This window comes from Eurosta solidaginis, chromosome 1, assembly GCF_040869045.1.
Source record: "Eurosta solidaginis isolate ZX-2024a chromosome 1, ASM4086904v1, whole genome shotgun sequence".
NCBI lineage: Eukaryota > Metazoa > Arthropoda > Insecta > Diptera > Tephritidae > Eurosta > Eurosta solidaginis.
Window position 1 is genome coordinate 353,379,600 of NC_090319.1, and position 15,858 is coordinate 353,395,457.

At 39.0% G+C, this 15,858-nt stretch overlaps 2 protein-coding genes and 1 pseudogene across 10 annotated transcripts in view; 1 reads left to right on the plus strand and 2 right to left on the minus strand.

Annotated features, from left to right (window-relative positions):
• Usp12-46 (Ubiquitin-specific protease 12/46) overlaps positions 1-15,858 on the minus strand; it is a 448,691-nt gene that overhangs the window by 236,482 nt on the left and 196,351 nt on the right. The window lies entirely within an intron of this gene.
• LOC137238074 (protein transport protein Sec24C-like) lies at positions 2,234-7,662 on the plus strand. 4 transcript variants are annotated; one of them, XM_067762665.1, is made up of 7 exons: positions 2,234-2,759; positions 2,825-3,051; positions 3,112-3,419; positions 3,473-3,892; positions 3,948-4,131; positions 4,186-4,320; positions 7,335-7,662. In XM_067762665.1, exons 1-3 carry the CDS (start codon positions 2,421-2,423, stop codon positions 3,380-3,382), a joined length of 837 nt encoding a protein of 278 aa, XP_067618766.1. In that variant the 5' UTR covers positions 2,234-2,420; the 3' UTR covers positions 3,383-3,419; positions 3,473-3,892; positions 3,948-4,131; positions 4,186-4,320; positions 7,335-7,662. The 4 variants fall into 4 exon arrangements, with proteins under 4 accessions (XP_067618766.1, XP_067618767.1, XP_067618768.1 ...); XM_067762666.1 differs by having other exon boundaries at positions 3,473-3,832; XM_067762667.1 differs by having other exon boundaries at positions 3,473-4,131; positions 4,170-4,320.
• LOC137244753 (uncharacterized) lies at positions 9,661-11,702 on the minus strand (annotated as a pseudogene).

Genomic DNA, 15,858 nt, shown 5'->3' on the forward strand with positions numbered 1-15,858 from the left:
CTTCCAAACTTTGTAGACCTAGCAACTTGCGTCTGCCAATATAGTTTGGAAGCCCATCAGGCCATGACAGAGGACGCAAAGCCATTCTAGTGAACACCCTTTGCACCTTTTCAATTATAGAAGTAAGATTTTGATAGTAAGGGTTCCAAATTATACAGCAATAGTCCAATTGACTACGCTCTAAAGATATGTACAGCGCTTTGAGAGTAAGTGGGTCAACAAAATCCACAGTGTTTCTGCGTATAAAACCAATCATAGAAAAAGACTTCGACACCACATGGTATACATGGTTGGAAAAGGTCAACCTAGAGTCGAAAATAACCCCTAGATCCTTAATAGTATCTTTACGGCACAATTTTTGTCCATTTAGTACATAGTCGCAAGTCACTGTCCTAGACTTTTTAGCAATCGTGATGACGCAACATTTACTAACATTTAGATGGAGATGATTTAATATACACCAATTAGAAAGATTATTTAGATCAGACTGAAGACTAGAACAGTCAATTGTATTTTGAATTTTTAGGAATAATTTAACATCATCCGCAAACATAAGACAATCCGCAGTTGAAAATTGATCAGGAAGGTCATTAATAAATAGTAAAAAGAGGAGAGGCCCAAGATGTGTACCTTGGGGGATACCTGACCAAGCATGTATGTAAGTTTGAGATCTAGCGGATTCTATTTGGACGAAAAGTTTTCGTCCCATAAGAAAACTTGAGAAAAAATCTAGGTTTCCGTTAATGCCGAATGCTTTGAGTTTTTCCAAGAGAATGGAGTGGTCTACCTTGTCGAATGCCTTAGAAAAGTCAGTGTAAACTACATCTAACTGTGCTTGGCTCTAGAAGGCGTTAACTATTTTGTTTGTAATTAAGACCAGATTTGAGCAAGTTATTAAACTAACAAAGTGGCTTCTATCTCTGCAGAGAGAAGAATCAAGCCTCACGATGAGCATACTGACCGGACACTGCCTTCTGGCGTCACATGCTTATAAGTTAGGCCTCGTCAGTAACAGCAGGTGTAGGAAGTGCGAACTGCAGGAAGAAACGATTGAGCACGTTCTGTGTTCGTGTCCTGCGCTCCCCAGGTCAAGGCTCCAGCTCTCAGCGGCGGCAGAAACGCCAGATCTCGAGGCAGTCATTAAGCTAGGTCCTAGAAAACTTCTAATATTTGCCAAGAAGACGGACACTCAAAAAAAAAGTTACCATCAAGGCGATGCCATCTAGGCATCAATGTGCAATTTTTGCTTATCTTTTTTTCATCAATGATCTTTTGTTATTGACATTTTCGAAATATTAGTTTGATACTTGTATTTGTCAAGTTAATAGACTACATACCAATGTAATGCATTTTATAATCAATCTAGTATTAAATGTTATCATAATGAAACTAGGAAATTTATACAGGTATCATTTTGATACATTTTAAGGGCGAAACAAATATTTTCCATGGGCAAATCAATAGTCAAGATACAAAATTGATACTTTTAATTATACTTTTTATAATATTTATCGTTGCATTGATACCACGAAAATTATACCGTTTATAGTTTCATTTTTGCACATCGTGTATTAAATTAATAGTGATACTTTTTTTTTTGAGTGGAGTTATTCAATAACATAAGTCCTGGCACCGGATTTGGGATCGTCCGTTTGGTCGTCAAACAAATTTTGGTAACACTGTGGACACATTCAGTCTATGTGAGTTGTTTATTGGCCCGCCAGTTCAAAGTAACCTAACCATATTGTCGTACCGTTGTTGTAAATAAAACCCACCTAGCAAGCTACTTATGTAAGTTACTTGTCCCATTGCTAGAACCTGAGGCCTCCAGTTTAGTGTTGTATTTATCTTTTGTGATCAAACAACCCAGGAACGCACTTTCCTCTTGGCACGCATGCCACTAAATTCTAAACTGTAAATATTTGGGAAACAAAGTTAACTCTAATATAAATATACAGACTTTCAAGAGAGATCTTCATCCCAACAGGTTGTTGTTGTGATAAAAGCCGCCGTGCAACGAAAGCCCGAAGCATCGAGTACCGTCCGACTCCTTTTAAACAAATTGTACTTCTAGACCGTGGAACTGAATCTACAAGTTATTGTGCCCGACCTACTTTAATTCGGGTTCGCGAATAAGCGACACAAAAAGTTTATAGGAGACTTAAGGGCCCATTACAGGTACTTAGCATAGACTTGACTTGACTTGAGAACTGTCACTTACAGTTCTGTTAAATGAACATTGCATGTTACTAGGCGCCTTCTATTCTAAGCGAGCACGAAAAGAACACTCGCTTATTCATCGAATTACATTCAAAGCAACAACACTAACTCGGTTATTTTATCCAGTCCTCGCGAAGTCGGCTAATCAATAACCGAGTTGAGAGGTAGTGTTGAAAATAGAAAATATTGCTCTATTGTGAATGAAGTTTAAAATACACCAAGGAAATTTTTTGACATATAGAACTATCGCAGCCAACTTCACTCAAAAAGCGCAAAACAAAACAAAAGAAAATAAATCTTTTGTTATTATATATATTTTATGCTGCATAATGCCACAACAGCCGGGCTATCCACCACAACCTGGTCCACCTGGTTATCCTCCACAACCTCAGCAGCCAGGTTATCCTCTACAACAACCAGGTGCACCAGGTGGTTACATGGGTCAAATCATGCCACCAACACAACCTGGACAGGCGCGAATGCCCAGGCAGCCACCCATGCCGGGTCAACCCCCAATACCCAGACGTCCTGGTGATAAGGTATGCTAATACAACTAATATATTTCAAATATTTCTGATGATTGTTTTTCTATTATTTTCTTTAGCAACCACCTGCACCTGGTACTGGTATATATCAACAGCCGCAACAGTTTGATGAAGCCCAACGCCATTTAGATCCCGATCAGATGCCAAATCCGATAAGCGTTATCTTTGAAAATCAAAATGGCGCTGGTTGTGCTTTTATTACTAATCAACAGGGTTTATTACCACCACTGGTGACCACAAAATATGTGATAGAAGATCAGGGTAACTCCTCGCCACGTTACGTTAGGTATTGATATTCGAAATTAATGTTTTGTTTGGCAATTACACTGATCTTTCTCGTTTGCAGGTCCTCTTTGTATTGCATACTTGCAACAGCTGATTTATTAAAAACAACAGCTTTGTCCTTTACACTTACCATCTCACCAATGCCACGCACGGTTGAGGGTGAATATGAGCCACTCATGTCCAACATCAATGCCTCGCAATCAATTGTGGACGCTGTTTGCACTACATTGGGTCCACGCAGTATGGACAAGCATATTGTTGATTACAGTGGTAAGGCCACAATTTCAAATGATGGTGCAAACATTATGAAACTATTGGATATCCAGCCCTAAAACTCTAGTCGACATCGCCAAATCTCAAGATGCTGAGGTAAGTTTTTTGTTATATTAGAATGTGTAGAATAAAAATGTTTCTCTTATCAGGTCGGCGATGGCACCACTACAATAGTACTTGAAGCAGGTGAAATCTTAAAACAAGTTAAGCCATATGTGGAGGAAGGCGTGCTTGCATTAAAGCTATACGTAAAGCATTACAATTATGCATGACCAAAATTCGACATGTACATGTCGAAGCGCCAATCAAAGGAACAGCAACGTGCTTTATTGGAAAAATGCGCTGCCACAGCAATGTCCTCCAAACTTATTCATCAAAAAAAGGATTTCTTTTCTAAAATAGTTGTGGACGCTGTACTTTTCTTAGATGGACCCAATGTCATACAAAAAATTTAAATCGCATTATTAAATATAGAATAGGAATTCAAGGCTGAGCGTGATAAATCTGAAGTACGTATTGATAATGTTCAAGAATGCTGAATGGCGTATTCTGTACAATAAACTAGCTAAGTAAGGCGGCATTGTTGTGTTATCTAAACTACCAATTGGTGATGTTGGTACACAGTATTTTTCAGGTTGTGATATGTTCTGTGCTGTTCGTGTACCAGAAAAAGATTTGGAACGTACAATGAAACCTTGTGGTGGTGCTGTTATGACTACAGCTAATGATATTAATTCAAGGGTTTTGGGTCACTGTGATTACTTTGAAGAACGTCAAGTTGGTGGTGAACGCTTCAACATTTTCCAAGGTTTGATTTTGGGTTTGACATTGATTTTATTTTCATAGTTTGTAATTATTTAAGGGTTGCGTTAATGCTAGAACATGTACATTGATTTTACGTGGCGGTGCCGAACAATTTTTGGAAGAAACTGAGCTTCGTTACATGATGCTATAATGATTGTGCGGTGTACAATTAAACATGATTCTGTTGTTGCTGGTAAGTCAAAATACAAATTGAAAAAATGTCTAATCTTAGGGCCTCATTCTCTATTACGAAACGAACTTTCGTTGCGGATGAGAGACGAATCGCTAGTGTATTTGCACTATGTTAAACAATGGCAACTTATCACTAGACAATTACTTTTGCCTTCCTGTTAGTTAGAAACGTAAAGACCGAACAAAAATGATAGAGAATACCATTGCTAGACGAAATCGTTTGGAGGCGAATCGTTTGTCTGAGCTCTCGTTCGCAATACAGAATGAAGCCTTCAAATTGTTAAGTAATATAATGAAAAGATTGTTTCCAACTCACGAAGTAAAAAACTATTAAATTTATGTCAGTGAAATGATAATTATTGCTTTTGGTTGTTAGTTTTGAGGCATCGTCTTTGAGTGCCTTCTGATCATATATGCCGGTTCTTTTGCATTCTTTTGCATGCATAAAGTGCCGTTGAAACCTTCCTCACCCTCTCCTCCACGTTGAGCTTCCATGACAGCTTACTGCCTAGGATGATTCCTAGATATTTTGTGCACGGTTTCTCCCGTAGGGTCGCCCCTCCTAACTTAGGGACTTTGTACCTCTTTGTAAACAAGACCATATGCAACGTCATCTGCGTAAACCGTAAGTTTTGCTGGTCCCTCGTAGAATTCCCTGAGCAGTTGGTTAATGACCAGCGTCCACAACAGAGGTGATAGCACCCCTCCCTGAGTGCCCCTGTTCTCTAATTTCGTGGCCGCGTACAATCCCCATTGCGATGTAATCTTACTGCAGTTTAACATGCAGTCGATCCATCTGGGTAAGGCTGGATTTACTTCAACGTAATTAAGACCACCCATAATCGCCCATTTAGAAACACGGTCGAAAGCCCCGGCAATGCTTAAGAAGACTTCTAGAGCATATTCCTTATATTCCAGGGCTTTTTCTATGCTTATTACCACCCTATGCAATGCGGTGTCTACTGACTTGCCTTTGGTGTACGCCTGTTGTGTTGTGGAGAGCAGCTTTTCATCCACGTACATTAATGTAAATAAAACCATCCATAATCACCCCGGAAATGTCCAAGAAGATTCCTAGAGTATATTCCTTATATTCCAGAGATTTCTCTATGCTTATTACCACCCTAAGCAATGCGGTGTCTACCGACTTGCCTTTGCTGTCCGCATGCTGTGTTGTGGAGAGCAGCTTTTCATCTACGTTGGACTTTATGTACACATCTATCAGCCTTTCAAAGGTTTTGAGCAGAAATGATGTTAAGCTATTGGGTCTATAATCTTTGGGATACATGTGACCGATCTTCCCCGCCTTTGGTAGGAGAGCTACACGAGCACTTCTCCAAGAGTGCGGTACATGATTCAGTTTATGCACCCATCGAATATTATTTTGAGCCATCCCACGACCGCCCTACTTGAAACTTGTAGCATGGCCGGACATATACCATCTGAGCCCGGCGATTTCACCACCACTACGAGGTCCTCAGTAATGTAATTAGGCAGCATATATGAATGCAGCTGTTTCCTTACCATTACTACAGCTCGCACCCGTCTTTCCGTTTGCGCATAGTAAACGCCAAATCCGCGCGCGCTAAGTCCACAAACCTTTGCTCCCGATGAGTGCCACGGCTCCTGGATCAGCGCCACGTCAAACGAACCCTCCTCAAGGTTTAGGAGTTCGCTCGACGCCACTTTACTGTGTTGGAGGTTTATCTGTAGGACTCGCAGCACCAATGGGCTGCTTGTCCCCCTCCAGCACCTTCATCGTGACGTCGTCGTCTTCCCCTTGCCCTTTTGGTTTACAGTGTTCGAAGCCCCCTTCAGCCTCTTGTAACTGTTGTGCCGGGTGTTCCTATGTGCGACTCACAGCACGCTATCATCACACCATTATACCATCTCCCCAATCAAAGGTTGGAAGGCGCTTACTTGGTTATCCCTGCATCATCTTAAGCATTAAGCTAATAAGCTCTCTTTCTACAGATCTCCACCTTTCACTAGTCATCTGTTCGAAAGGACTGCTACGATCAACCAGCGCCACAGTCAGTGACTGCTTTGCCACATCACTCATCTTCTCGGGAAAAGCCGGCGTCTTAGTGTTAATTCCCTTTGGCACCTCCGAGAAAGCCGGAGTCTTAGCTTTAACTCCCTTTAGCACCTCCGATAAAGTCGGAGTCTTAGCGTGATCTCCATTTGGCTTATCTCCTACTTCCGTAGTTGGAACTTCCCTCTGACTCGCAGCCTTCGAGGCTATTGGGGCCCATCTGTCTTACAGCTTTGGGCCTACTTGTCTTGTCTATGCGACTGCCCTGCCTCTCGGCTCTGGGACTGGGTCCTTTCTGCCTCTTAAAGCAGGCTTGTTGCCTTCCGCCGAACGTTGCCTCTTCATTCTGCCATTCGACGCTTCTTCCTCGTACCGGTTGCAGAACCGAGGGTTTCTAGCAGCAAACCTTTTGAACTGCCTTCGACTTACTTCTACCGGCTGAAAAGCGTCCAATAGGCACGGTCCGCATAACACCCTGGATTAGGGGGTTGGCAGTTCTTGGTCACCGACATCCCGCCGCCCTCCTATGAGGCGAAACGGCGTAGATGCCAGTCCTAAACAGCTCCGCCTCATAGTCGGGCGCTATGGAGATCGGCTAAGCCCTCACACCAACGACAAGGTGCCTACCCTAGTGAGGGAGAGATTGGGGAGATAGCTGTTTATTTTATTACAAAGCTCATCGATGTAGGAAACAATATCATAGGCGTAGAAGCAATAGTGACTCCTCCTGGTGGTAAAGGTAGCTATTGATATGAAGAAGTTAAACCGAAATTTGAATATGAGTTTTTTTTTAAGTTATTGCAAAAAAGCGTTGAGGATTTTTAATATCTTACGAGGTACCTTCGTACATGTTTCTAAGAATGAAGAATGAGACATATTCAAACTTCGCTATACTTTAACATACAATAATTTATCCCATTTTAACACAATTATCATTTTTTGATTTTATTAAATTTTATAAAATGTTTCTTCCTCTACAGTGCAATTTACTTATTAGATGGTAAAGATGGCTTCGCATTATCTCCGTCAGTAACTGTGACAAGGTGGCCACAGCGTGACTCGGAGCGTCTCTTCAATAGCTCTCTAGTGGTGATGGTGACAGCAGAGAAACCCAACTGTTTACAAATGTTACACTTCAAAAAGAATCTAAATATCTGCCATTGCGTCTACGGCTCAAATACCCACAGTATATGAATGAATCTAACGCACCTAATTGTCTGCCTAATCGAAAATATTGCACCAAACCAACTGGGTTTGATACTGAAACAGCACACATATTCAAAATCGATGAGAAGGCTGTGATGATGGTAAAGGGTGAGTTGTTGAACCATACCATACCATACGAAAACCACTTTAACTCATCTATATATTTGCAATACAAACAGTAAAAATTGCTAGCGCCAAGCAATTGGAAAGGCAGTGAAGCATTCATCACACTGTACGGATGGTGCAAAGTTAGAAACTGCTGTTGTAACTGCTGCCACCGACACAACGGTCATCTCTACTTCGCCGAGTAGCGGCTCGTCCGACTATCTATCGAAGACAGTATAATCATATCTTTTGCCAACACAGGTTAGCGATGTGCTTGCACAGGAAAATATTTCAATTGGAAAACAAAAACCAATTAAGATAGTTTATTTATTATTAAAGTACTTACTTTTCTTTATATCAACTGTATTAATTTAAGTTACAATTTCATGTGCATATATAATAAGGGATGGAATGATTGCTGTCGGAATTAGATTTGAAACCAATCAATACTCCTGCTAAGGGTTGCAGAATTATTGCTTGAATGATTAGATTTAGAACAATAATAAGTCTGACTCAATTACTAGTCGTACATTTTTACGTTCACCAATTACGACAGCAATCGGATTCCACGGCACCTTTGAATATGCTTGATCTGAAAAAAGAGTAAATCTAATCAAAATTTCTACTTAGCTTTAAGTTGTAGGCTTAAATTGATTCAAATAATCAAATTTTTTATTCGAAACCATGGAAACAATCAAATTTTACTTGAATATAACACACTTCTGAATTGTCCAAATATAAAGTTAGCTGCTGCAGCAATATAGCTCAAAGCAATTGATATATATTTATGTTATTATTAAAGTATTTACTTCTTTTTTATATTAAATGTATTAATTTAAGTTGCAATTTCATGTATATATGAGGCTTCAAGATGCAAAACCAGATGAATCCATGATATATAAAACTTAGAAAAGCACAAAAAAATTTTAAATTTGTTATGAATGAAAATTGTTATGTATTTTCAATACGGGTTTTTAGAATGTTGCTAGGCGATGCAATATTGTCGCAATTTAAATATTATTTTAAAATATCTGGTTTTGCATCTAGATCTAGGCGCCTCATACATATATAATATTCTTTATTTGGAAAAAAATTACTAAATCTAATGATATGTTTTAAATAAATTTGTTGGACTGAATACCCTTTCCTTAAGCTTAGTTTTACTTTCAAAAAAGTTGAATCAAATTTTTAATACTTGCGATAAACATAAACCTGTGAAGAGAAAAATAGCAGTGTCAATTTTCAACAAATTTCGTCAATTAAATACTTCTTTTTTTATTTCCGATATTTGAAGAAAAGCTTCTATGAACTTTGCAAACCCATCTCAAAAACGTTTTCGAAAATTTGAGAAAATTTTACCTAAATTTGAACTTTTTTTTAGGGTTCTTAAAACTTTTTTGAGTATACAATTTTGTCAATTTTAGTATAACAAAGTACAAGTTTTATTTTTATTTTGCATTGATTTTTGAGTATTTTTTTTACCGAAGTCTTTCAGATTTTCTTTCATAAAAAAACTGTTCCACAATTTGTATAGAAGAAAATCTCAAACACCCTTCAAAAAACCTCAAAAATCAACGAGAATTTTTAGAGACCTATAGCATGCATGTCCTTTGTTATACTAAAACTGATTTTGCTACAAAATTGTATACTCCAAAAATGCATAGAACCATAAATAAGTAGTTCAAAATTTCGGTAAATTTTTGCGTTTTTCGAAAACGCTTTCGATATTGTTCTTCATAGCTTCAGTTAAAAAAAATCATGGAAGTTTTTTCGTGTAGTATCGGAAATAAAAAAAGTATTTAATTGACGAAATTTATTAAAAATTGAGACCGCTATTTTTCTGTTCGCAGGTGTAAGTTCATTATTAAAATGTTTGATGTTTATTAATCTTAATTATGAGTTCGAAGTCGCAGTCCTATAGCTTCCGTGCTGTCATATGGTGTGAGGGTCAGGAGGTGTGGTAGGGACTGGTGGTCGGGATTGCTACTGTTCGCACATCGGGAATTGTAGCTCCTAAAAACAGCCGAAACAACTGGAGGCTACCTTTGCAACTAGAGGCATGAGTATTAAAAGAACCATTAATAGCAACGGTAAGTCGACTTTATGCTATATAACTTTAAAATACACTTGACGAATGCGTTAAGGGCTGGTGAAAACTGGCAGGATTTTCAAAATTATAAAATATATTGTTGCAACTCATACATATTAAATGTTGCTGTGTTTCAACCCAAGTACATACCACAATCCCAGGTATGGCTTTGTACGATTCTTGAACTAAACAAGTATCCATTTGGTTATCGTAGCTGAAATGCAATTGCGCCACCTGCTCTTCATCTGTAAAATACAAGCAACGCCTACGTGGTGCATATACGTAATGACTATATACGATACAAAATATCAATGCTACCACATTGTAGAAATATAAGACAACGGCGCTCTTCGCAATCCAACTGTATGCAATCTATATTAGTCGCATATGTGCATAGCTGGTGTATACCGTACTCACAATTATTAGCCTTTTCAAGCTCAGTTGTATTCGATTCCGATAAAGCTATAAGTAGGAAAATATACTCGTCATATATATAAAAAACTTTATTTTAATATAGCATACCAAGTACCTACAACCAAAGCAAAGATAATTGTGGATACCGTGAAGATATGCAGCCATTGTCCTGTAGTTAACTCCATTTCGCCCTTTAATAAATGCTGCAAAAAGTTCAAATTATCCGCTGTTACTTGTTCAGATATGAGCGTATAACGTTCACTTTCCCACGAGCAGTTGAATATATTTCTATCATCAAATGTTATATCACAACGTTGTGAAAGTATGGGTACACTTCGACCTATATCTGGCACATCGCGATACATTTCCATGTAAGTGCCTTTTCACTTGCTACGTAACGTATACAGCTAAATCCTACATTGGGTGCAGGAGCCATACAACGTACACCACCTCCAGCATCATTTAGCCAGTCAATTGCATGTATTGATTTTACTGAACTAAAATAATAAACCTGACCGCTTCGCATAATAACAAAGATTTCATTTCTAGTATGAATATATCGTTCACAATTTCTCCCAATGGCAACGGCAAGCGCACCTTGATGAAATTGATTTTCTTTGTACGTCGGGCTCTTTTGAATACAAAATTAAGCAAATATTCATCATTCCATGTTACAAAAAGCGTCTTTCCAGCATCTGTACCATGAATAATGTACCATCGTCAATAGACCACAGCAGCTTTTCGAATTCCTTGTCATCAGCATCTTCCCCAACAACCTCTACCTCATCTATTTCCATTGCCACTATGGGTGGCCCCTGTGATGTGCTTTCACATTCTGCTATTACCAAACGTTGAGAATCACTCATTATTTACTAAAATTCGTCGTCTTCGCATATAAAATCATCCTCATTATCGGACATTACAGTAATATAAATAACAAAGAAAACGTCAATAATAAACAACAGATGATTTTGACAGCTGAAATGTTAACAGTGTTGTTAAATACATGCGGGGAAATTTTAACCGAGTTTGGCGTTCTTTTCGCACTCGCTTAGAATAGAACGCGGCTACTGATTACTCAAAACTTAGCAACACTTAACTTGACTTAGAAATCTGTTCAATTTTGATTTTCTATTAAGTTCTAAGTGACATTTACATTTTGAGATGCCATTTGTTTGTTTCCATTTCATTTTGACGTTTTGTCATACAAATTGACATTTATTGATTATGATGCCAGATTGTATGCGCTAAGTGGAGTATAATCGTGGCTAAGTTGCCAAGTTTACGCCAAGTCAAGTCAAGTCTATGCTAAGTATCAGTAATGGGCCCTTTAAGGCCCAAACGCATTCGCCTTATGGGCGATGGCGTCACCCGTTGAAAGTTTTCCTGGCCTAACGAAAACTCAAATTTTAATTTTTGGTCATTCAAAAAAAGTTAGTAACAAATTCCTTTATTCGAAAAAGAAGATATTATTGGAAATTTTATAAAATCAATTCAAAAGAAAATCAGTTCGAGCAAAATTCAAAGGCTTAAAAGAAATGAAGCGACAACGCCGTCAAAATGTAACTTTTAATTCTTTTTTCGTTACTTTGGCACTTCCGTTGCGTTGCCGGTGGATTGAGAACTACCCATCAAGAGGTGTGTATTCAAAATCAGCTGTTGAAGTGGAATGTATCGGGATTTAAATTTATAGGTGACATGTTTACCTTGTGTTGTTGTGTGATTTCGGTCATATCAAGTCTACCTGTCTGTACATTGTCCCCACATTACGCTACAGTGTAGTGACCACTAGTACGCTTACATTATCCATTACTCCATACTGCATACCAAAACTGCTCTCCCAGAATTCTTACTGAAACTGACATATTGAACTTAACTTGTTTGTAACTTTCTAATATATCCTGCTTTTATACTCAGCTGAGCAGAGCTCACAGAGTATATTAATTTTGTTCGCATAACGGTACCCCGTAACGGCGTAAACTTATCGAGATAGATATACAGCCCAATTCTAAATATTCCCTCGGGATTTTGGTCTCGCGGATTTTTTTATTCCTGCGGAAAAACTGAAAAGTTTAATTGTTGTTGGGAATTTGTTTGAAATTAAGAAATAAAGTATAAACAATGCACTGTATTGCATTTCATATGGTATTCACTAAACTGAGTAATGAATTGATGCAACTGCAACAACAACAGAGGAGCAAAAGAAGAAGGAGACGGCGGGATAACACAAATCCGCCGGAGTTGCCTGTTTCCATTTAGCAAAGTAATTTTCTGGCGGCCAAGTCGAGTTGGATGCGTCTTTCGCCATATGCCAAAATTTATTTAACCCTTCTTAAAAAATCCTTGCGCAATTTCTGGATGGCTGCATAAAATATACCAAGAGCTCTTCCGTTGCTTATGATATACTTTTCCACTTAAAATAAAGAATATTGTGGTAGAATGTAGATACATATTTTAGCACAAATTTGTACAAATAAGTGTTCTTCCTTAAAAGAACCAATTTCCTTTAACTATTTTGATGCATTCCCTTTAATTTAACAAGTGAAAAAACTCCTAAGAAATGGCAATGAAATCTCCCTCTCACTCACATTCATATTACCTACTTTTCTCCCATAATCGGTTTCCGCTTTTTCGAACATTGTTCAGAATAGGAGGAAAGAGAGAAGTGAAAAAACTCACAAGGAATATTTATTTAGAATACGAGAAATGGGAGAAGGGAAAAAACTCGCACGGAATTTTTGTTTAGAATTGGGCTGATAGATTTCTATATATCAAAATGATCTGGGCGAAAAAAGAAATTCATTTATCCGTACGTCCGTCTGTCCGTAAAAGATAGTAAATTTTGAAGTATCTTAATGAAATTTGGTATGTAAGTTCCTGGGCACTCATCTCAGATCGCTATTTAAAATGAACGAAATCGGACTATAACCACGCCCACTTTTTCGATATCGAATATTTCCAAAAACCGAAAAAGTGCGATAATTCATTACCAAAGACGGATAAAGCGATGAAACTTTGTAGGTGGGTTGATCTTATGACGCAAAATAGAAAATTAGTAAAATGATGGACAAAGGGCGTGGCACCGCCCACTTTTAAAAGAAGGTTATTCAAAAGTTTTGCAAGCTGTAATTGGGCAGCTGAGTATGTAATGTTCGGTTACACCCAAACTTAGCCTTATTTACTTATTTTTATTGCAAATAGGCTTTTTTGGACTAATTTGGACGTGATACTGTAACGAATTTACTTGCAAATCCTCTTATTTGCAATCCTCTGCTAAGTTCGAATCACTAAACTGTTGAATAAATAACTCCAATATTGAATGATGGAAAAATGGCCTTTATTAAGTACTTCACAATAACACTCAAACTGTGCAACGAATAGCTTAATAACCAAACTGATATCTTAAAGGAAACTGACTTTCAAAATAATAGTGCTATTGCTCGCTAGATATCGTCTTACTCGTAACTGCTTGACAATTCAAATCAAACTGAATTCCTTCTTACTCGCTGGCGCCGCTTTTATAGTTTACGCTGCATACTTCTAGGCTCTTCGATTCCCAGAAGTTACTAGTTGTTTCGGCTACAAAATTGCCAGCCACAACTACGTGCACAAATTATTGCTCTCTCTTGTGACAACTCAGATAAGGTATATGCATGTGTTTGTAGTTTACAGTCTCCCGCACACACATAAGCGTATAAGTAAATTCATCGGTGTGTGATATCTCATCTCTTGCTGCCTTGTATGTAAATGTTGCTCGTCGGAATGTGTACATATGTGTAGACGCAATTATTTATTCGTTTATGTAGATACATAATGATTGAATTATTGATGTGCATTCACGTCACTGCTTAGATCGGCTTAGAGCTGGCAGCACTCCTTAGTTTTGCTAATATTCGTAACACTGCCCTCCACCTAAGTCTGATCGTCCCGATCAGACAAATCTCTCGATCTAAACGCTGCTAGCATCGCCAAATGTACCACTCTTCTACTCCGTGGTTTCTCAATGCTTTGTATGCGGTAGATGGTATCACTGAGCTTCTTCACAATCTTGTACGGGCCTTCCCAACTGCACCGAAATTGGGCTGGGACACCTTTCCGCCGGTGAGGGTTGTTTAACAGTACCAAATCTCCATTCCGGAAACCTTCCGAATTATTTTCCCTGTCGTACCTGTGTTCCATCTTACTACTCATTATTCTGGATCGTTCTCTCGCACTCTGTTGCTTGGCCAATGAAGAACTACTTTGTAGAGCTTGTTCTTGACGGATTGGCTTCACATACTCAGTATCGTTCCGACGTTTCCCAACAAAAGTGCGCGCTGGCTTGAAATCATCCTTGCATTCTTTCTGAAAAATTCTTTCAGTGAATTTAGTGCGTCCATTAGGGTTTGTTGATGCCGGTCTTTTCCTCGCAGGTACTTTTAATTTCGCTTTATTTGGCACATTCGATCCATCAACCTTTGCTCGATCTACTTTCCTTGACTTTCGTGGTCTCTGTCGAATCTCCTCGACCAGCACTCGCTTACTGCTGAACCCTTTTTCCAAACTGAAGTTAAGTGGCACATCTTGGTTCTCATAATGCATCACCCTTCTCTGCATATCGATCTTGATGTCATGGTCAACCAAGAAATCCACTCCCAATATAACTTCATCAACGATCTCCGCCACAACGAATTTGTGTAGAACCATGACCTTCCCAATTAGGACTTCACATATTACTTCTCCCTGAACTTGGTTATATTCGCCTGTGACCGTACGCAACCTCGCTCCAGGTAATGACTTTATTCCCCTGTAGACCAAATCAGATCGAATCAAGGAATGAGATGCCCCCGTATCTACAGTCAGTACACGCTCTTTACCATCCACATTCCCTCTGATGGTAAGACTGCTTGATTTCCTTCCAATCTGCGACACAGATATCACAGGACATTCAACAGCCGGGGCAAGTTTTCGTTCTTTACTTTCGACACGCTCTTGCTCATTTCCGCCAGCTTTGCGTTTACGGCCACCCACATTGTTGGAACTATTAGGACCAAGATCGCAATGACGTGCAATGTGACCTGGGTTGCCGCACTTGAAACATTTAATAACTCCGGCATTCTTCTGTTGAGATCCCCTTAGTGCTTCCAAAATTGTGTCTACCCACTCCGGCCTTTCTACTTCCACACGATGAGCTTTGTATGCTGGTTTACTCAATAATGACGCCGTTTCCTGAGTCAATGCATGGGATACCGTTTCAGAAAATGTTTGCTTTGGGTTCGCGTATATGGCTCGCTTCGTTTCGACGTCCCGTATGCCATTTATAAAGCTTTGAATCTTCACTCTTTCCGTGTATTCCACGGGTGCGTCCGCATTTGCAAGATGAGCCAATCTTTCAATATCTGAAGCAAACTCCTGCAATGTCTCATTTGCTTTTTGGTAGCGGTTTTTCAACTCAATTTGGAATATCTGTTTCCTATGCTCGCTTCCATAACGTCGTTCTACAGCAGCCATCAATGTTTCATAACTGTTCCGTTCGTACTCTGGAATCGTCTGTAAGATTTCCGCTGCAGGCCCTTTCAATGCCACGAACAGTGCAGCAACTTTATCTTCCGCATTCCAGTTGTTCACTGCTGCGGTCTTCTCAAACTGTAGCTTAAAGACCTGGAAAGGAACAGAACCGTCAAAGGATGGTGTTTTTACCTTTATATTGC